Source organism: Terrapene carolina, unplaced genomic scaffold (genome assembly GCF_002925995.2).
Source record: "Terrapene carolina triunguis isolate 2854851 unplaced genomic scaffold, T_m_triunguis-2.0 Scaffold836, whole genome shotgun sequence".
NCBI classification, from domain to species: domain Eukaryota; kingdom Metazoa; phylum Chordata; order Testudines; family Emydidae; genus Terrapene; species Terrapene triunguis.
The window spans coordinates 1,520,703-1,543,276 of NW_020665187.1; the positions used below are offsets into that span (position 1 = coordinate 1,520,703).

General features: G+C 44.0%; 1 protein-coding gene across 1 annotated transcript in view; it reads left to right on the forward strand.

Moving 5' to 3' along the window:
• Window positions 1–22,574, forward strand: part of ATF7 (activating transcription factor 7) — a 104,637-nt gene that overhangs the window by 25,740 nt on the left and 56,323 nt on the right. The window contains exon 2 of the mRNA XM_029913736.1: window positions 8,765–8,833. Coding sequence (XP_029769596.1) covers window positions 8,786–8,833 — 48 coding nt within the window. The 5' untranslated portion in view covers window positions 8,765–8,785. The remainder of the gene's footprint in view (window positions 1–8,764; window positions 8,834–22,574) is intronic.

The window sequence follows — 22,574 nt, forward strand, 5'->3', positions numbered from 1 at the left end:
CCCTTCCCATTAGCATTCACTATGTTAGGCATTCCTTCAGACTTCTCAGTGAAGACCGAAACAAAGAAGTCATTAAGCATCTCTGCCATTTCCAAGTTTCCTTTTACTGTTTCTCCCTCTTCACTGAGCAGTGGGCCTACCCTGTCTTTGGTCTTCCTCTTGCTTCTAATGTATTCTTGTTTCCCTTTTATATAGCTTGCTTTTGGGCCCTTAATAGTGTCCCTTTGAAAAACTGCCAAGTCTCCTCAGTTGTTTTTCCCCTCAGTCTTGATGCATCGGTTCACATCCCAGCAATCCCTCTGCTTCCATCCACAATTGGCACCATCTTTCAATGTTTTTTGTACTGTGCGCTCTGTCTTCCCTTTCGGTCTGCGGGAATGGAGCCCGAACTGCTGAGGAATATGCTGACGAGTCTCGCCAGCACATCATTATTTGGCAGTCGAGTTATTCCTTAAGATCCAAAGTGACAGGCCTCCGACGATGATATCGACTCGAGTAATGCATACGGCACGAGATTGCTTGTGGCATTCACAGACATGCTCACCACCGTGGAACAGCACTTTTGGGCTCGGGAAACAAGCACCGAGTGGTGGGATCACATCGTCATGCAAGTCTGGGATGACGAACAGTGGCTGGCTGCAGAACTTTTGGATGAGAAAAGCCACTTTCATGGGACTGTGTGATGAGCTCGCCCCCACCCTGCGTCGCAAGGACACGAGATTGAGAGCTGCCCTGACGGTGGAGAAGCGGCTGGCTATTGCAATCTGGAAAATGGCAAATCCAGACAGCTACTGATCGGTCGCTAACCAGTTTTGGAGTGGGGAAGTTGACCGAGTTTGCAGGGCCATTAATGGCATCCTGCTCAGAAGAACAGTGACTCTGGGTAACGTGCGTGACATTGTGGCTGGCTTTGCACAAATGGGTTTCCCTAACTGCGGAGGGGCAATAGATGGGACACATATTCCAATTCTGGCACCAGCCCATCTAGCCTCCGAGTACGTTAATCAGAAGGGCTATTTCTCTATGGTTCTCCAGGCGCTTGTGGATCACCGTGGGCGTTTCGTTGACGTTAACGCAGGCTGGCTCGGAAAGGTGCATGACGCACGCAACTTTCGGAACACTGGCCTGTTCAGGAAGCTGCAAGTCGAGACTTTTTTTCCCCAGACCAGAAGATCACTGTAGGGGAAGTTCAAATGCCCATTGTGATTCTTGGAGACCCTGCCTACCCTTTAATGCCGTGCTCTTGAAACCCTACACAGGGAGCCTTGACAGCAGCAAGAAGCGGTTCAACAACAGGCTGAGCCGGTGCAGAATGACTGTGGAGTGTGCTTTTGGCCGTTTAAAGAGCCGCTGGTGCTCTCTATACGGGAAGCTGGACCTGGCCGATAACAGCATCCCCGCGGTTATATCCGCGTGCTGTACCCTCCATAATATTTGGGAAGGGGAGGGTGAAAGAGTCACTCAAGCATGGAACTCGGAGGTTCAACACCTGAATTTGAACAGCCAGAGAGCAGGGCTATTAGAGGGGCCCAGCACAGGGCTGCAAGGATTAGGGATGCCTTGAGGGAGCAGTTTGAGGCTGAAAGCCACCATTAATGTCTGGTGCCCCACATGGGAGTGAAGTGCAGTGGTTCCAATGTTAGTAGGAATCTGTGTTTGCTACGTATGATGCACTGACTTGCAGTGCCTGTTGCTTTCCTGGGCTAAGGTAGCTTTTACTGTATGCAATAATAAAGAATGTTTTCAAAGCAAAAAAATCCATTTATTGAAAAGAAACACAACTGTTTGGGAAACAGGGCAAGGGGGTGGGGTGGGGAACGGTACAATCTCAGATTTGCGTATGTCCTGTTATCATACTCAGCCTTCCTGTTTGTAGTGCTGTGCAATGAGTGCTGCACTTCAGGATGACTATACTGCATGGTGATGGGGGTTGAGTGCAGTGGGTAAGGGTCATAGTTTTCAGGGCTGGGTGGTGAAGCTACAGGTGTTGGAGGCAGCTGGTGGTGATAAGAACCCAGATGTTTGGGAAAGTGGGTTGGAGGTGACATGGGGGCACAAGGGAAAGAGTTTTGGGACAAGGGCTGCAGTGGGGGGGGGGAGGGTGCAGTAGTGCTCCGCCTGCATGGGTACAAGCGCCTGGATCGAGTCCGCTTGGCACTCCATGATGCTTATCAGCCGCTCCGTGCTTTGGTGCCGGCACTCCGCATTCTGCTGGCAGACCCTGCTTTCACTCTCCCGCCACTCCTGCACTTTTTGATTTTCATTAAAGGGGTGCTGCCTGACTTCATGCAGCATGTCCTCTTTGCTTCTACGTGGCCTCTTCCTGATTCTTCGCAGCCTCTCAGCCAGTGATAACACGGACGGCTGAGATCTCAAGGTTGCATCTGTAAAGGCAAAATGCAACACTTAACAGAAGCAGCATTGTTCACACCAGACAGAGCAATGATTCCCCCGTACTTAAGGAGGGCAAGCACAGTCTACACAATAACCTAATTTGCCCGTCCCCAAGTGAGCGCACATAACCCACAGGAACCCCAAAATGGTGAATAAGCACAGGGTCAAGGGGGACTGATTCTTCCATGGCTGTACTGTCCTGTGGGTTTCTGTGCCTTGGGGAGAGCCAACAGCTGCAGGGGGCCCCTATACTGAACACTATCCCCACATTTTCCACAGGGGTTCGTCCTGGAAGATATCTCGCTGCTGAGGGTGACCTGGGAAGCAAGCGAGACTACTACCGTCAGCTTCCACCCTGGCCCATATGCAGCTTGCCTGTGTGCAGCAATGGTTCCCCCCGCCCCTCATGGCACAGTGGTGCAGACATGTTAGCCTGACTGGGACAAGGACCACAGTGGTTCTCCCACGAAACCCGCACAAGCACATTGCCCAAGTTCTGGCTGAGACCTTTGAAGAGATCACTGAGTCCGGTTACCGCGATGTGAGAGAGCACATCAATGCCCTATTCTGCATCTAGGCGTGCGTGCAGCCCTAACCCTCCTCACCCCAAGAGCCCGCACCGAATAACTTCCTTCCCAAAATAAAAGCCGCTTACCGGGAACCTCCTCTGATCTTTGTCCTTCCCCAAGCACCAGCCGCCATGACTGGCTACCTTCCTCCTGGCTTGAGAACAGGTCCTGGCTGCATGCATCTAGGGATGCTGGGGTGTCTTCCCCCTCCTCAGCACCCTTGCTCCTGCTTTGCTGCTCCTCCTCCTCCTCCTGCCTTGTTAGACTGGGCTCTGAAGTGTCCATGGTGGTACTTGGAGTAGAGGTGGGGTCACCCCCAAGTATCACGTCCAGCTGTTTGTAAAAGTGGCAAGTCGTGGGGACAGCACCGGAGCGGCTGTTTGCCTTGTGGGCTTTGCGGTAGCTCCTTCACTTAAACCCTGCACTGCAGAGTGTCCCGGTCATGGCCCCTTTCCATCATGTCCCTTGATATCTGCCTGAAGGTATTGTAATTCCTACGGCTGGAGCACAGCTGGGACTGGACAGCTTCCTCCCCCAAACACTGATGAGGTCCAGCACCTCACCATTGCTCCATACTGGGGATCGCCTGGCGCGTAGAGGCATGGTCACCTGGAAAGATTCGCTGAGAGCACTCCATGCCTGGCTGAGCAAACAGGAAGGGGATTTTCAAAATTCCCAGAGAATTTAAATGGCGGGTCTGATGGTTGGTCAGCTGAGGGCAGGGCAGTAGAGTTCAAACTGATGACCAGAGTGGCTAGAACAGGCATTGTGGGACACTTCTGGAGGCCGATTGGAGCGCATTAACAGGCTGCGGCGCTCCAGCAGGGGCGCATCAAACATTATTCTACTCACTGAGGTGGAGTACCGGGGCGCACTAGCCACGGAGTCAGAGCGCTCTACGTGCCCCGCCAGTGTAGGCGGGTTGTGAGTTAGAGTGCACTGGGCTGCTTTAATGTGCTCTAACTCACAAGTGTAGCCATGCCCTCAGTAGAATGTCTTTTTTATTTTTGTTTTTTCCCAAAACTTTCCATGAGGTGGCAGATGCTCTTCAGAAGTGCACTGACAGAATTTTAAAGAATGATTCAGTAATCTAATTCTTTGCTTTACGTTGTGTTTTCAAACATGCTAAAAATAATCAAAACAGCAAAATATGGTCCTGGGGCTGTGGAAAAAGGAATAAAAATGCTGTTCTCCCAGTATCCAGTCATCTGCTTATTCTGTCTTTTTCTTAAGAATAGAGTTTATTGAAGCAATTTATCCTGACTAAATGTGATATAAATCTCTGTACATGTATTAACATGCAGGTTATTGTTCTTAGTGAGTGAGCAGTTAATAGTTTTTGAGGGACAAAATGAATTCTCCTAATATCTTGCAAGATCCGTTAACTGCAATTCTCATAGTGCACAAGTCTTCAAATTTTTAAACAGAGCTGCTTGTTACACTGTCAGAAGTGTCTGGGGGGGAAACCTGAAATATGGTGGTTGTTTTTTCCTCAGTTTTGATTAGTTTTATCAAAGCCACAAGAGTGTCTGCTGATTCTTTTTTTTTTTTTTAATGTCACAAACCGCTTTTATGTGAACTGGAAGCATAAATACCAAATGAAGAGAGTCCCAAAATCTTAAGTATTGGTGGAGGAAACAAGCTGTTTAAGTGACAGATGTCTGACATTACATTAATTAAGGAAAAGTAAGGATTTTTGCCTTGTAAATTAGAGCAGCCCTTCTTATTATCCTGCAAATTTAATAGACTTTTTATTAGAAAAATCACTTCTCCTAGCTAAGTACACCATGCAGCTCCATTTAAACCCCCAAACTGTGTTGAAGTTTTAACTTCATAAGTCTTCACCCTTTCACCATTCAGTAACTTCACCTTTTTTTAAGGTGGATTTTTGCAAAACTTTAAAAGATAACTAATGCCACCGTTTCATTCATTCCTTGTCTGCCATTCTCCTGTTATCACAACATGATTGCTCTTTCTTCAATGGTTTAATAGCTCCAAAACCTGCTGTTTTAAAATTGCTGATGAAATTCACCACTGGACTGACAGAGGACTTCACTCCCCATGGTGTCTTGACAATGCAATCTCCCCTCATACGCAGCCTCACCAGTGTACCTAACCCCTGGCTCTCAGAGAGGGGAGCATAGTCTCCATAGGCATACAGTCCTTGGTGCTGAGATTAACAGCTTGAAGACTTGACAATCATAGCAGTTTACATCTTCAAAGTGATGTTTAAACATTAATCGTTAACCATCCCTTGCTTCACAGAGTGTCTCCTTTTACAAATGGAGAAATTGAAGCATGAAGATGGGAATCAACTTGTCAAAGACCACACAAGTTATTGTCTAACCAGGGATTAGAAATCTGGAATACCTGATGTGCAGTTTTGGGTTGAGTCCATAGACAGCACTAAAATGGTTGCTGACCTGATGTCTGGAGGTACTGAGGAGTCTTTGGACTGCATGTTGGACCTATGTCTTTCCTGGTTGGTAAAAAACAGCTGGATATACTGGGACTATGCTTGGTGAATACCATCACATCCTTTTGGGAGAACAGAGTACCAGCTTCCTTTGAATAGGCAATTGTTAGGTCTTGTCTTAGTACACCATCTCTTGATGCTGTTAGTCCTTCCAAATTACCATCGTGTTTCAAAATTTACCTTCTTCTGGGAAAGGTGGTGACAAAGCAATTCTAGCAGGATTTGGAGGGAGTCTTAACTTTTCCTTCACTCCAGTTAGATTTCTGATCTGGTTATGGTACAGAAACCGCATCAGTTGCATTATCCATCTAAAGGAAGAAATCAAAGATAAATTGACCATGTTGGCTTTTTTTAGATCCATCTGCTTCCTTTGATACAGCTGACCATAAGGTTCTGGGGAGATGGTTCTGGTCCTTAGCTGGGGCTAATGGAGTTTGTCTGGTCGCTTTGCTCCTTTCTTTCTAGATTTCAGAGAGTTGTTCTGAGTGAATGAGCATGGGGCAGACATGCACGTTACTGCGTCATTTGACCTTGTCATTCCTCCTGTTTGAAGGCTTTGTATACATCTTAGTTATTGAAGAAGCATGGACTTATCCTGCTTTCAATATGTTGTTAACACCCCTGTTGATAACACCCACATCTATATCTCCATTTTGTGGTGTCATCTGATGCATGTGAGTGATTTTACCCAATGCCTGAATGAGATTAGGTCTAGAATGAGGGCTAGCTGGCTGAAGATCAGTCTGGAGAAGATTGTGGTGATGTTTGTAGACTCTGGTTAGAAACTCAAAGTGGTGGAGATCAGCCCCCTTGATTAGAGGGAGTGCACTCACCTTTTGGTTTCTCAAGTTAACAATTTGGGGTCTGAGTTGGAATCTTAGACAGATGTGGCCGAGACTGGTTTGTTCTCTTTCTCCCCCCTTCCCCCATCTGTGCTTGTTGAGGCTTCTGACATATTTTAGATACTCCTCTTGCTGTTATCTGCCATGCCTTTGCCACTCGAGATTAGATCACTGTCAGGAGCTCTCTAGGCCATAATCTTCAGATCCATGAGAGAACTCCTGCTTTGTGCTATGATGGTGCTCCAGGATCTATATTAATTTACAGGTACAATTTAAGATAATGTTGGTGGTGGTGGTTGTTGTTGATTTATAAAGTCTTAAGCAGTTTGCTTCCCAGCTGAGTCTCTTATGGGGTTTTTCTGATCAGGAGAAGTCTCTGAGCTGACAATCCTGTGGTTTCTGAAGGAGGGACTGCTTGCTAGCAGTCATTTTCTGTGAGGGACCATTGCCATTGGAACTGTTCTCCTTCCCCAACCACAAACAAAATCCCAAGCCAATCTGCTTCCTCTAGGATCTTTTAAGCTTATTAACTAACCTTCAGTGCACTCTGCAAGGCCCATTTAACTTCCTGAGTTTTCTGGAAGGTGTGTGTGGGGGAGCTAATATTTGTGGTTAACCTCATTTTATGTGCAAATTATGAAGCACCCTTGTTGCCAGTCCATTATATTTTTGTTTGGAGGCTATTTACCCATTGTTTTTTATGTTTATATAGCGCCTAGAGTTCATTTGCTTAATAAATCTAAACGTAGTCCAAATTGTGATAGCAGACTTTGTAGATACGCTTTAGAAAGAACAGAATTGCAATCCACTCATTTCACACAGGCTGCTAAACGGAACAGTTTTTAGCCAGGACCAACTTGGGCGAGATTTGATCAAGCACTCTAGGGAGGGAAAAGCTCCACATCTCATCAGTCCTTTCAGATATGCTATTACTTTACACCCCTAAGCCATCTTTAGCCCCCATTAAAATGCAAACTTCTCCCACATACCCCCCAAGGCTTGTTTTGCTGCACCACTAGAGTACTTTCCATATAGTTCCTAAAAATAACTCTCTCCACCCTCTCAGTACTACTGAGGTGTTTTTACATGGTTAGAAATTTTAAAATCTAAACAAAAAGTGTGTACTTTTTTTTTATGAACTAATTTTGGCTGCATTCTGGTTCCATTTCTGTTCTTGGCTCCAGCGATGCATGTCGGCTTTCTGCAGCCAAGAGCGTAACTCGGGGAGAGAGAGAGACTGGAAGCAAAATGAACAGTCAGAACACGTTCACACAGTAAACCCCCTGAAGAGATAACATTTTCTTTATTATAGCTTTTTAAAATCCAGCTATAAAAATATCAGTGGGTGGATGGAACCATTATTTCTAGAATTTGAGGTGGTGGGGGTTACTTTATTTACTCTTATTTTTTATTAATAAGAATAGCTTCACTTGTAGCATAATAGGACAGAGTGCTTTGTTATCCTTGGCTATAATCTGTGATAAACTACCCTTGCCATCAGCCATGTAGTTTACCCACTAGGGAGCCAGATTATTGCCTTGTAAAATGGAGCACCACTCCTATAATCCCTTAATTAATTAAATGACAAATTTTAGTTCTCTCCCATTGAAAATATAACTTGTATGCAGAGCAGACTCGATTTATCTAACCGCTCCTGGGTAGCGCGTTTTTCTGTAGAACGTGTGTGTGTGTGTGTGTGTGTGTGTGTGTGTGTGTGTGTGTACATGCTTTGTATACTATATTAAAAATCAATGAAGAAAATAAACAGTTGGATTAATACTTTGCTTTTCTCTAGTACCTTCCATCTGAGGATACAGGAGTATTTTGCAGATGTTTATTATTTCTCACAGTCCTACTGTGAGACATGTAGGTACAGTCGCCATTTACAGATGGGGGTTTGGGGTGGATACTGAGGGTATGTTTACACTGCAGTTGGGAGAGTTCTTCCCAGTGTGGGTAGCAGTAGCACGGGGAGGCAGCTCGAGATATCCAGGGGGTCCAGGCAGGTTTGTAATCAGGTGGCTAGCCCGAGTGACAGCCTGTGCTACCCCTGGCTACACTGCTATTTTCAGTGCACTTATTTGAGCAGAGCTACCATGTCTGTCTACCCATGCCCCAGCTGCAGTGTAGACATACCCTACGATGGAGAAAGCAGAAAGGCCAGGCCGTGAAAGAACCCTGGAGTGCTGACTACATATCCCTTATCCTGACCATTAGACTAGGCTGCCATGGCTCCTCTTTTAACTATTAGACAAAATTTCCTCTTTGCAAATGCAAAAATTACTGGGTCACGTTAATTCAGCATTTAACTCCGACTGGATGAATTCCTTTTTCTGTACATGTAATCTAGGGGCACAGAAACCCCCTTCTTCCCCATATCCGCAGTCTTACGCTCTTTAAAAGAATATAATTAAGTCTGCTCCTGATATTTTGAATTTTTTAGGTTATTTAACAATTTCCATCCCTCTTTCCTTTCTCCTCAGCTTTGCCCAGCTATATGAAATATGGGAGACGACAGGCCGTTTGTGTGCAATGCCCCCGGCTGTGGACAGGTACTTTTACAGTATACTTTATTGCGAATGTGTTGTTGTGAATCAAAGTGTCTGTTTTTATCACTGAGGCAAAGAGTTTAAAGCCAGCATTTTACATGATCACTGGAGGTAATCAGATTGGAGGATTTGCAGTGTGTAAATCCAAGTTATGAGCAAGTGCAGGCACTACAAAGTAATGAAATCTGCCTTGCTTTGTGCCATATTGTTGTTCTGCTGGTGTCTTTCATAAGACCCACACAGCCCAGAAAAAACACGCTGATCTCCAGTTAATGTTTTCTGGTAGCGTTACACACATTTATTCAAGGCTATTTAACCAAAGGACAGATATTCCTTCTCTGTCAGGATGAGTTAGCTGTGATAGCATATTCCGTAAGGCAGCTGAGAATGTGACAGTTGATGGTTTGCTGCTATGTGAACCCCAAACTGCTAGATTCTATTTTGAGCTTTCAAAATAAAAAGGGGGGGGGGATTTTTCCTCCATAGGTTACCTGCTAGTTGCAGCCTTGCAAAACTTTTTTTTTTTTTTTTTTTGCTCGCTGGCGTGGGGGGGTGGGTTGGTGGGGGTGTCGTTTTATGAGTGAATAAAGTACACCTCTACCTCGATATAATGCTGTCCTCGGGAGTCAAAAAATCTTACCATGTTATAGGTGAAACCGTGTTATATCGAACTTGCTTTGATCCACCGGAGTGCGCAGCCCTGTCCCCACCGGAGCACTGCTTTACCGCGTTATGTCCGAATTTGTGTTATATCGGGTAGCATTATATCGAGGTAAAGGTGTACCTCTTTTCATGTGATAAAGAACAGGTGAGTAGACTTTTTTTGTGCCTGCACTGGTAAATGTCCATGACAATTCCCGCTCCCTTGTTAGTGCTTCCCTGAAGTCTGACTTAATGCAAAACAAACCTCTAAGAACAGACAGTGTCACTTTCCCTTCATTAAAACACTAATGCCTCATGATCCTTTGTCGCGCCTGTTGCCATACCATCTGGGCAACTCTCACTTTTCCTTTAAAAAATAAAATGTTTGAACTATTGAGCCATTCCAGAGGGGACTAGGTAAAATCCTACATAAATTCCTTATTGTAGTTACTGTTGGCTAATGAATTAAAAGCCTATGTGTTATGGTGCAAAAATTTCAGAAGGGGTGAACAGGCATGCCCCTAAATGGTTTGTGGCTTTTAACCAGATCTTCAGTGATTCATATCCACTTTGTTACCTAATGGTCAGGGAAATGGGTTGCCAAACTATTATGATTGACACACTTAAGAGCCATAACAAATTCCCTGGATGAACCCCCACAGCATAATTTTTTTTTTTTTTAAATATATTTTAATGCCTCTTTGGGTCTTTCATGATGAACATTAAAAGGGATAATTCTGTACCCTTGAGGCATGTGCTTTAAGACAACATGATGATAATCTGATACAGCTACTTTGTGTAGTGGAAAAATCTAATCCACTAACCAAATACTTTGACTTTTTTTAAAAATATGCAATTGCTGTGTTTTAGTCTCTTTTGCTTAAGAACATTTATAGTATCAGTCCAATCTGATGCATTTTTTTTTTATCCTGCCCTTATGTGGACTTGATTTTGTAGCCTGTTTTATCTCTCCTTTGTTCCTGAAATTGTGCAAGTCATCATAAATTGTACTTGCTGTATCTGAGCACTGACATGAAGACGTCAGTTATATAACTCTAAAATCAGATTCGTAAGCAACTGAAGCAACCCAAAACTTATCTAAATAATTTTTAAAAACCCACCCAAATAAGCTATAAGGGGGCTGCTTTTTTTCCTCTTTCATTGTTCAAGGAGAATCCTCCTCCTCCTCCTTGTGTGTAATTCTGTCAATTCTTGATTTTTAATGTTGAATTAGCAAAGAGTCCTGTGGCACCTTATAGACTAACAGACGTATTGGAGCATGAGCTTTCATGGGTGAATACCCACTTCGTCGGATGCATGATGCGACATGCATCTGACGAAGTGGGTATTCACCCATGAAAGCTCATGCTCCAATACGTCTGTTAGTCTATAAGGTGCCACAGGACTCTTAGTCTGTATCTGTAAAAACAGCAAACACGCTACCCCTCTAATGTTGAATTGTTAACTTTACACCAATATTATTATTTTTTTTTTTATTACAGCAGTGCCTAAGGGCCAATCAAGAATGCAGCCCCATTGTGCTAGCTGCTGTACAGACACAGTAGTAGACAGCCCCTGCTCGATAGAAAGATGCATACACTATAAGCCTAGAAGGGACCACTGTGATCATGTTGCTGACCATGTGTATAACACAAGCCATAGGACTTCCCTGAATTTTATTCTGTTAGAACTAGAGCATATCTTCTAGGAAAAACATCCAATCTTGATTGAAAAATTTCCAGTAATAAAAAATCCACCATAGCCTTTTGTAAGTTGTTCCAATGGTTAATTACCCTCGTTATTAAAAATGTGCGCCTTATGTCTAGTTTAAACTTGTCCACTTCAACTTCTAGCCATTGGATCTTGTTTATATATTTCTCAGCTAGATTAAAGAGCCCTTTCTTATTCTTTCTGTTCCTAATGTAGATACATATAGACTCTGATCAAGTCATCTTTGTGTTAAGCTAAATAGATCGAGTTCATGACTTTCACTGTATGGCATGTTTTCCAATCCTTTAATCATTTTCAGTTGTGCACTTTACCCTGAAGGTTTTAAAGCCTTCTACAAACTCTAAGAATGGCATTCACCACTAAAATGCAGCCACCTCTGCAGTGGAATGCAGCTTGTGAATAACCCAGAGAAAGCATAGACAACGGTCTGGGACCATGTGGAGGTCAATATCCAACTTTGAATGCATTTAGGGAGGCAGAATGTCAGCTGAAGTTAATTTTGCCATAGACAATCTTTTTTTCAATGCAAACAAGGAAATATGGGGTCAGTAGGCTTACACTTCCCCAGGTGTATGTAAGCTTGGTTGGTAGCTTTTAATAACTTGATTTTTATAGTAGAAATTGGGGGACCATCCCTTTAGGGAGACTGTTTTCAGTGGTCAAATTCTGATGGCATGTGCTGTCATTTCTGGCACCAGACCCTGACCTTTGACAAGGGTTTCTTCAGGTAAACATATACTCAAATATAGAGGGTCAATTCAACTGTGGCTACCATTATAATCGAACCCACTTATTCCCTGGGTGAATTTGTCCCCAAGTTGCCTAAGAATTGGGACCACTGTTTCCAAATGTAGTTAGCTAAATATAGATCTTTGTGTAGGCAGCTAGGTAAATGGCCCAACCTTTCAAAGATCCTGAGCACCTACAACTCCTGATATAATCAGTGGGAGCTGTGGGGGAAAGCACCTTTTGAAAATCAGGCTACTGTACTTTTAATTTTGATGCCCAACTTTAAGTTTGAAAACATGGGTCCAAGATTCTATTAATATGATATTGCTTACAGCATTGTACTAACTAGACCTTTCCCAAGGAAATAGAGACAATTCCTGCCCCCAAAGAACTTGCGACTCAAAATATTGAAGCTAATAACTACATTCAATATCCTGTATGAAATAAGCCTCAGTCCAGCTCCCAATAGAAAGGTTATAGAAGTTACCATCACAGTATGACCGTGATTGTCCCGTTATTGCCAGTTGCAGCAGAGGCCAAGGATTGGATGGATGAATGTAGGAGAGGGGCTCTTCTCTCCACTCTGGAGGACTGTCCCTTCAGGTCAGGGGTGAGGGACATTGGAAGATGAAGCTTTTCTTGCTGCAGTGCCGACTTTCTAAACATCAGTCTGCAGGGCTGTCAATCAGGCACCTGTCCGAGACCCTGGTGCACTTACCTGCAGTGTGCCAGCTTACAGCCTCTTTTCCTGGCTTCTTCAGAGCCCCCAGCTGCACTTTACCCCCCCATCTTTTCCTGTGTACACCCCCCCCATCTGTGATCCCCAAAAGCCATGAGTTTGCCTCCTCAGCTCCCTTTGAACATTGTCCAAAACACTCTCTCTGTCAGACCAGAAGGGGGAAGCTTGAGGGAGCCTCCGTGACTGAGGGGCCCCTATATGTGACTCTCTTGCATAGCTGGGCGGAGTTCCTTTGGGTAGTGTCCTCGGACTCCTTGAACTCCTTTGCAGGGCGGTAGGTGCTGCCTGGAGTTCTCTGTTCACGTGTCCCATTCTTTTCCCTTGTTTTAAATCTTAGAATCATGCTCCCATTCCTGGGTGGTTGTTGGTTTGTTTTTGTTTGGTTTTTTTTGTCCCATGGAATCAGTTGATCTTTCGTCCTGTGACCCATTCCTCAACTGAGACTGTAAGTTAGGGTGACAAGATAGCAAGGGTGGAAAAATTGGAACATTTCCCCCTTTCCCCCCGGGGTGGTGGTATAGTTGCATATATAAGACACAGCCCCTAATATCGGGATGTCTGGTCAACCTAGGGCGGGCCCTTAGCTGCAGGTGGCCTCTGCCCACCATTTATTCTCTCTCTCACACACACTTCAAGACCAAACAGCTTAAAACTTTCTTTATCCATGCATTTGTGCAAATATGACCCTGGGCAGACAGCCACAAGCTGGTTTTATTTGCAATTCAGAACTCCATTTATGCTCTTCAGTGACCCAGCATTTGGAAACACTGCATTAAAGAGCATGTGAGCCCAGGAGAAGAGGGAAAAGGAGAAAGCAGAACAATGCAAATAGCTCTGAAAAGCAGACTTGGAACAACTGAGATGAAGCCAGTCACACACATGTTTTTGCTAAAGGGAGAAGTCCATGACTTCCTTATATGAGTTGTCAGTTGGCTCTTCTTTTCCTATGTGGTTGTGACCAGCCTCTCGCTTTACTTCCTTTCTTGCTCGTTTTCCCTTCCCCTCCACTGCTTCTGTATAGAAATTAGAAAAATGCTGTGATAAAGGCAGATGAGGGGAGTGGATACCTAAAATAGATTAGAAGATCTTACTATACTCACCATATAATCAAAACTAGTGAGCTTGCAGTGGGTATGTAAACATGTTTTGGTTGCTAGGTCTTTAATGGCTGCTATTTTTGGATTCTGTACATGATTACTTCCCAACAGTGAGTCTGATGTGACCCAGCTGAGTTCTAAATGTGCTGCATATACGTTTTAAAAAAGATTCTGCTGAAGGTCGTTTATCTGGTGTGTGGTGTGTGTTTTTTTTTTTTTTTTTTTTTTTTTTTTTTTTGGTTTTTTTTTTTTTTTTTCCCCCCCCCCCCCCCCCGCTTACCCCCTCTCTCGTTGCCAGAAAGAGGAGCTGTTGAACAAACAAGAATGTGTCCCTTGGCTGCAACACTCTCGCTGAAGGAAATAAAGAAAATTAAAGAAGCATGTTAGTCTCTGTATTGATTATAGTAGATGCAAAACTGTGCCTTGAGTAAGGCTTTTGTTGTGCGTAATGTGAAACGGATCCAAAAGGTCCTGTTGGGCAAGGTGTCATGCACTAGCTAATGATTATTAAAATAGTCTTCTAACCCCGTTTAAAATACACTCTCTGTGATTAACTACACCCTTTGGAACTAAATGTTAGCAATAAACTTTAATGCTGTCGTTACAGTGGAAAGATATTGACTAAAAATGTATAATGATACAGCACTGACTCATTAATAAAAGTTAGGATTTTACCAGGTTTAAGCATCTTAGACATCTAGGGCGAAGGTCTGAGAGGAAGGCGTGGATTCTGTTCACAGTTCTGCCACTGATTTACTGTGACCTGAGGCAAGTCACTTAATTTCTGTGCCTGTTTTCCCCTTTTATATAAAAATATGTAAAAATGTTTAGCTAACTCTTAAAAGCACTTCCAAGATTCGGGATTGATGGTGCGAAATGGGGTGTGTGTGTGTGTGTGTGTGTGTGTGTGTGTGTGTGTGTGTGTTTGATAATGGACTGTACCTCTCACTACTTCCACCTTTATAATGCTATCTGTGAGGGTTGCACACTTTTTGGATTTTTATGAAGTGTTATAATGGAAAGAAGGTCATTATTAATATGCTTCGTCCATAACAGTTGACTAAAGTAGAGAGCTGTTTTAATGGAGATGCAATAATGTTGAATAGAATCTACAAGGAGGAGGACTTCGGCCAGTTACCACCCCGAAAAACAGAACATTTCATTTTTAAGTGACACATCACTTAGAGAATCTCATCATCACTTTTATACAAGCCATTTCCTCTCACAATCGTTTGGGTCTTAAACCCACCCTTAATTTAAGAATTTATTCCCTTCTAAGCCCATACCATTGAGGTGATGTCCCTGGAAAGTCCAAGAAACTAGAAGCCCAGAACTTTCAGGAGGGCAGGAAAATGATTTTTCTTCTTTGTGGCTTATTGTATCCTCTTATCTTGTCATATAATAGAAATAATGTTTATGGCATTGAAGCTGCAGCATCGCTTGGCATTTAACCAACCTCAAAAGCAGTTTATTGCTTTGTATACTCTGCCGCTATGACCATTATCCCTTAAATCTCTATTGCTTTGTAATATACGAGGCAACAAATGGCTTCTGTGATTGGCTAAATGTGGAACTGAAGCTAAGGTGTGTTTTATCGCCTGTATAATACAAATGAATATAGATTATTCCTGTTGTACAAGCTCTGATATTAAAGAGAAAAAAGGTTCTTGTCTCTCTGTGAGGCTTTCCAGTGGCCATCTGTCCCCTCCATGCTTCAGAATTTCCAGTGGCATAGAATATGTAGAGTGCTAAAGCCTTGCCTGCCCTGGAGGTGTGCCGTTTCCAGCCACCATGACAGCCACTGGTGTAAGCCATCACTGTAGACAGCATAAACTACTGTCTGCACCAGCACAGCTTATCCCAATTCCGAGTAGGGGGTGAACTGCACCAATGCAAAGAACGGCTTTGCCTGCCTACAGTAGGGTTTGTACTGGTGCAGGTACATCAGTGGCTGGAAATCTCCAGTGTAGGGAAATCTTAAGATGAACTATACAGGAAAAAACTCCATTATGAAGCAGTTAGGACTGCTATACACAACAACATGGAGGAAGAGCGGGTAAATACTAGTAGATGGCTTAATTTTCAAGTTCTGGGTTTGTGTTAGGCATAGTGTGTGAAGCCTGAACAATGAAGTGTTTTGTATATTAATTTCCTCTGGGTTTTATTTTTTTTAAGTGTTTAACTGGGGGGTGGGAGGCAGACCTGTGGTAGTAGAGTGCAGTTGGAGAATATTTTATCCATCAGCAACTGTGGATAGAATAAAATCTGAGAGAAATGCTCCTCATGGTGAAGGTTGTATGTGCCTGGGCTCATCAATAACGCCTCTGTGCAACTGGCCCCATCAACTAATCAGGCATGCGTGCACAGCACATAGCAGCATTCAATTACAGGTTGAACCTCTTGTCTAGCACCCTCAGGACCTGACTGGTGCCGAACCAGAGAATTTGCTGAACCATGGGAGGTCAACACAGTATTGTAGTGAGCGGGTCTCTCTCTATTTTTATTTTGCCAAGGTGAATAAACAGAACAACATATCGATGTGCCCTTTTCCAATTTCTGCAACAATTCCACCTTTTGCTGTATCAATATTGACACATGACACGGGGGGGGAGGAATAGCTCAGTGGTTTGAGCACTGGCCTGCTAAACCCAGGGTTGTGAGTTCAATCCTTGAGGGGGCTACTTAGGGATTTGGGGCAAAATCAGTACTTGGTCCTGCTAGTGAAGGCAGGGGGCTGGACTCGATGACCTTTCAAGGTCCCTTCCAGTTCTAGGAGATAGGAATTTCCATTAATTAATTTATGCTTAGCAGCATTACCAACACTTCCACTGCTTGCTGGTCTCTTAGAAGACATATTTAGGGGTAAATTTAGAACTAAATAACACCACAGAACATGGAGAGCCAGGGCTGGCGGCTGTAAACAAACTTTGCTGGACTGTGGGAAACTTGGCCCCACCCACAATAAGCGGACATCCAGCTACCTAAAATCATGCCGGACCACGGATGTTGCCGGACCAGAGAGTGCTGGACTAGAGAGGTTCAACCTGTATAAAATTAATAACTAAAAATATCCCTGAGTCCAGATTTTTTTTTTTTTTTTTAAACAGTTTCCCATTATACCAGTTCTCCTCAGGGTCCACCTCTCTACCAGGTTTTGTGTAGACTGGTCATTTTAAGAGGTCTTTAGCAACAATAAACATTTATGAAGATAAAGCAAACAAATTACAAAGTTTTTATGTCCTTAGAATTTTCTAACTCTGTGACTCTTCACACCAGTTGTCCACCTACTTTTATTGAAAACAGGAATTTACACCCATTTATAACCCAGCCCTAACTGTGGAGTCATTACCATGCATCTCTATAACAGAGCAGGACTGGAGTTAAAATAAAAACACACTGATCAAGGGGAGTGGCTTATGTGGAGAGGAGACTGAGGCTTTGTCTGCACTACAGAGTTTTGTTGTAAATTAGGCTGACAGTCAAAAACTGGGATGATTACATGTGCATGTTCACACAACGCTCCTTCTGTCGGCAGAGCATATCCAGAATTGGTGCTCTAGAATCAATAGAGAGCAGAGCTATCCCACGCTGCTACTTGCCACCTTCTGCAGCTAGGAGTTGTGGGAAGGCAGAGTGGGTCGCAGTGCATCATGGGTGCAGGCTCAGTGTTCTGTGATGGAGTTCTTTCTGTCCCAGCATTCCATGGGTTTCTGACTGCGTTTTGTGGCATTTTTCAATGGCCACTGTTTTTACTGTGTGTCTGACATCTCTGTCTGAAAGGATAGATCCCACACTGCTTTGTAGTCACAGATGGTCATGCAGTATATCATGAGCACCCAATCTGAACAGGAATCAGAATTGTTTGACCTGCTGTGTGCCATGGAAAGAAACAACACCAGATTACTTTTTAGCATTCACGGAGCAGCTGAACACAGTGGACCATCACTTTTTGGGCTCGGGAAACAAGCACCGAGTGTAGGATCCCATTGTTACACAGGTCTGCGATGATGAGCAGTGGCTACAGGACTTTCGGATGTGGAAAGCCACGATCCTGGAACAGTGTGCGGAGCTTGCTGCAGCACTGCGGAGTAAGGACACCAAAATGAGAGCCGCCCTCTCAGTGGAGAAGCGCGTGGCGATCACTGTTTGGAAGCTGCCGACTCCAGACTGCTACCGATCGGTCGCGAATCAGTTTGGAGTCAGGAAGTCGACCATTGGGGCTGCGGTAATTCAAATGTGCAGGGCCATTAATTGGGGGGATGTTGAAATGCCCATAGTGATCCTGGGAGACCCAGCGTACCACTTGCTCTAGTGGCTCATGGAAGCTTTACAGGAGAAATCTGGACAGCAGCAAGGAGCGCTTCAACAATAGGCTGAGCAGGTGCAGAATGACCGTAGACTGTGCCTTTGGCAGATTAAAAGTGCGCTGACGTTTGCTTTTATGGCAGGTTAGCCCTAAAAGAGGAAAATATTCCTGTGGTCACAGCAGCGTGCTGCACACTCCATAATACTTGTGAGGCTAAGGGTTAAAAGTTCCCCCCACGGTGGAGCAGGGAGGCAGATCGCCTGGCTGCTGAATTTGACCAGCCAGATACCAGGGCTATTAAAGGGGCACAATGGGGGGCTATTCGAATCAGGGAGGCTTTGAGGCACCATTTTGACAATGAGACCCAGTAATGTGTTTTTTCTATACATCACTCTGCCATGCTTTGTTAACTTGCTGCCTTGCATAAAAATTGTGCTGATTCCTGACCGGGATTTGCAGTCAGCAAATGATCAAATTGACCATGTATATTACTACCAGCAGCAACAACCACATGTAGGAGACAAGTAAAGATTGCTTATCTTTCAGAGAGTTTGTTTTATTAAATACCAATTAACAACACACCCTGCACAAGTGATTGCTGATTGGCATGGGAAAGCTTCCTAGAATGGGGAAAGGAACAAAGCAGCACTGCCAAGGAATCTTCAGCAGAGGATTGGCAAGTACCTCCAGGAAAGTTTTTCCTAGAGATCTCTCTGGAGGATTCCCATGAAATCTGTTTGCATTAACACCGTTCTGCTTCACTGTTTAGCTGCACAGAGGAATGTGAAGCACATGTACAAGACTAGCTGTGTTTGCATTGCTATCCCTTCACCCTCTTCTAGAATATACAAAGCAAAGGACAGCTGTGCCTCATAAGAATGGGCCTACTGGGTCAGACCAAGAGTCCATCTAGCCCAGTATCCTGTCTTCTGACAATGGCCAGTGCCAGGTGCCCCAGAGGGAATGAACAGAACAGGGAATCATCAAGTGATCCATCCCCTGTCGCTCATTCCCAGCTTCTGGCAAACAGAGGCTAGGGACACCATTCCTGTCCATCCTGGCTAATTGCCATTGATGGACCTATCCTCCATGAATTTATCTAGTTCTTTTTTGAACCCTGTTATGGTCTTGGCCATCACAACATCCTCTGGCAAGGAGTTCTACAGGTTGACTGTGCTTTGTGTGAAGAAATACTTCCTTTTATTTGTTTTAAACCTGCTGCCTATTAATTTCATTTGGTGACCCCTAGTTCTTGTGTTAATTCATATAACTGAACAGCATCAACTCAAAAAAGATCACTTATCAGAGCTCTCCTCTTCCATATCATGCATGCTAGAGACTGATTGCTGGGACTGGCTAGACCGGGGTGGGCAGTAATTTTCGCAGGGGAGCCACTCGATGAATTTTGGTAAGTCATCATGGGCCGCACATTTCTACTATATTAATGGAGGGAGTTTGAGTGCAGGAGGGAGCTCTGGGCTGGTGCGAGTGTTGGGGTGCAGGTGAGGGGTGTGGGCTCTGGGAGGGAATTTGGGTGCAGGAGGAGGTTCTGACCTGGGGTTGGGGTGCGGGAGGGGGTGCAAGGTGCAGGTTCTGGCCAGGAGGCACTTACCACAGGCGGCTCCCAGCCGGCAGCTCAGGCAGGCTGCCTGCATGCTGTGGCCCCATGCCGCTCCTGGAAGCAGCTGCGGCCGGCTGCTACTGGCACATCTCTGCGTGCCCCTTGGGAAGAGAGGGACAGCGGGTCTCTGTGCGATGCCCACACCTGCAAGCATCACCCCCGCAGCTCCCATTGGCCGGGGGTGGAGGCTGTGCGCAGAGCCATGCCAGGAGCGGTGTGGGGCCACGGCAGAGCAATGATTTGTCTCCCTTGCTTTCTGGTATGTCTGCCTCAGCTCCTTTATCGTTGCATGGCTCTGATGTGTGTCCCGTTCGTAGTCCTTATCCAACAAGTCACGGGAAATCTGACCATAGGTATTAAAGTTCCTATGGCTGGAGTGGAACTGGTACTGCACAGCCTTCTCTCCCCACAGTGCCAGCAGATCCAACAACTCAGGTGTGCTCCAAGTGGGGGAGCATTTGCTGTGTGGAGCTGCCACAGTCAGCTGGGAAGATCAGATGTGAGCTGTCCATGCCAAGAAAACAGGAAGTGGGATTTAAAAAAATCCCAGGCCTTTAAATGGAGAGGGATGGATGCCTGTGTACCTGAGTGCAGGGTAGCAGAGTTCAAACTGCTGACCAGAATGGTCAAAATGAGCATTGTGGGATGCCTCCTGGAGGCCAATTATAGAGACGTAACCAAGTGCAGTGTCTACACTGACACGTTGTCGATATAACTTTGCCGCACAAAGCTCTAAGCCTCTCATGGAGGTGGTTTTATTTTGTCGGCAAAGCAGGAGAGTTTTTTGTCGGCAGAAGGAGCATTGCAGTGTACAGACCTCCCTGTTTTTTGTCAACGAAAGCTGACTTTTGTTGACAAAACTGTGTGATGTAGACAAGGCCTAAGTGTCAATAAGCCTGTTGGAGTGATGTTCACTAACTAAAATCTTTATTTAGCTGACAGTCCCCTTGTCAGATAAATATTGAATAAAATTCTGGATATAAATGGTCAAACTTGAACAAAACATACGACAATTTAGAGGCAAAACTTCATTCCATTTTCAAGCTTTCATTCTTTTGCATGGGTTTTGTTGCTCAGTGCATATATGTGGTACGCTTGATCGTGAGCTCTTGTATTGCTGCTGCTGCACCTAAATGACTTAAAGTTCTGAACCATAAATTCTAATTTCATTGCTAACTTTTAAAAAAAATTAATTCTTCAAGGAAGCATCCGAGGATACCTTGAAAGATTCCTAGCAGGATAAACTCGGTCTTCCTCCCACCTCACTTATCCTTGTTTGAAACTGCTATAGCTGAATAAAACTAAAGAAATAAAATTCTACAGAGAAACGTCTTGGTTAAAATCCTTCTAGTATGTTACTGGAATGCAGGTTTACAGAAGTATTTTCTTTCAGATTAAGGCCCCTACTACTTCCAGTACCTACATACCAAACACACAGTAGTAGATGGTACATTATATACTGTTAACACTTGGAGACTTGAGAAATGTGAGTTCATAGTAAGTTGCTTATAGTACCTTTTTTTAGTTTTTCAGTATTGCATTGACTTTTTTTTTAAAAAAAAATTAAGAATTGGAACTCTTGTATTGTCAATGCAGTGAAATAACAGGTCCCGCCTCTCACTGAAAATGTATTTTTGGAAGTGGGCAGGTGGAAGCTAATTTTGAATAATAAGGGGAAAAAGGCATCTGAAACCAGTAAACTTTTATTTTTTACACACCTATAGCTTAACAGCCAAACCAATTTAAACCAAATTGGGTAATAAAAAAAAAAAAATTGCTTCTAGGCTGAGTCCCTGCATGCCAAGTTCCAACCTGCAATGAATTTTTATGACCACATTATAAACCCCCTAGAAATGAAGGTTTAAAATGGAAATGTTGACAGACCTTTAACTACAAAAGCACTATAATAGAACTACTTTTTATAAAATGCCTGTTTTAAAGTATAATTAAAGACTTAAATAATATTTAATAGCAACATTTCCTGTATTTTGTGAAACTTCATCATTCCTATGGTTAGTATTCATTGCAAATTTTAAGAATATCATTCCTGCTTTACATCTGAAGCACGCCTGCTGTGCTGTACTGGCAGAGACATGTGTCTGTCAAATGGAAGTGGGTCTGAAAAGCTTTCTGAATTCTCCTTTTCTAAATAAAAACATAAATACCAATGTGTTTAATGGGACTCTGCTGTGGGCATGTCAAGAAACTTCAATGTCCATCACCTCCGAAAAAGTAAGCTTTTAATAACAAAAATAAACTATAAGAAAATAACCAGGAATAGGATGTTCTTGCCAGGAGAACAAGTCTCTTTCCCTTCTCCCTATTGAGGTTTTAATTAGGGATTGCACTTTTAATATGGTGGCTGCCATCTTCTCATCAGGACACGCTACTAGGATTTTTGGGCAGTACCTGCACTGTAGGATAATTTGTTTAGATAGCAAGTCTACCAATATTTTTTTTTTTTAAAAAATCATAGGTATGAGCCTGCCGCTCGTAACATGCAGAACTCTCATTGACGTTAGTGGGAGTTAGGTGCTCCAGACTGTTTGTTTGCAGGATGGTGGTGGTGGTGGGGTCGTATATTGCAAAATACCTAAAAAGGTCTGTGTGACTTTGACACCTCTAGTATTTGCTAACTCTTCCCCTTTTGCATTCCTGCCTAAAGTTGGCAAAAGCCAGCTCTGACTGTAAAATTACTCCCCCTCCCCTCTATACAAGGGATATTGGCCTCCCCAACTTTGCAGTGTTTTCTGTAAGGATTTTTGCCCCATTGTGATAAGGGTGCATTAAAGTAGGTGGACCCCTGAGATTTCTGTAATGTAGTACTGATCTTACTGCATCGTTACAGATGGAAAAGTGAATCTCATAGTGTCCCCTTC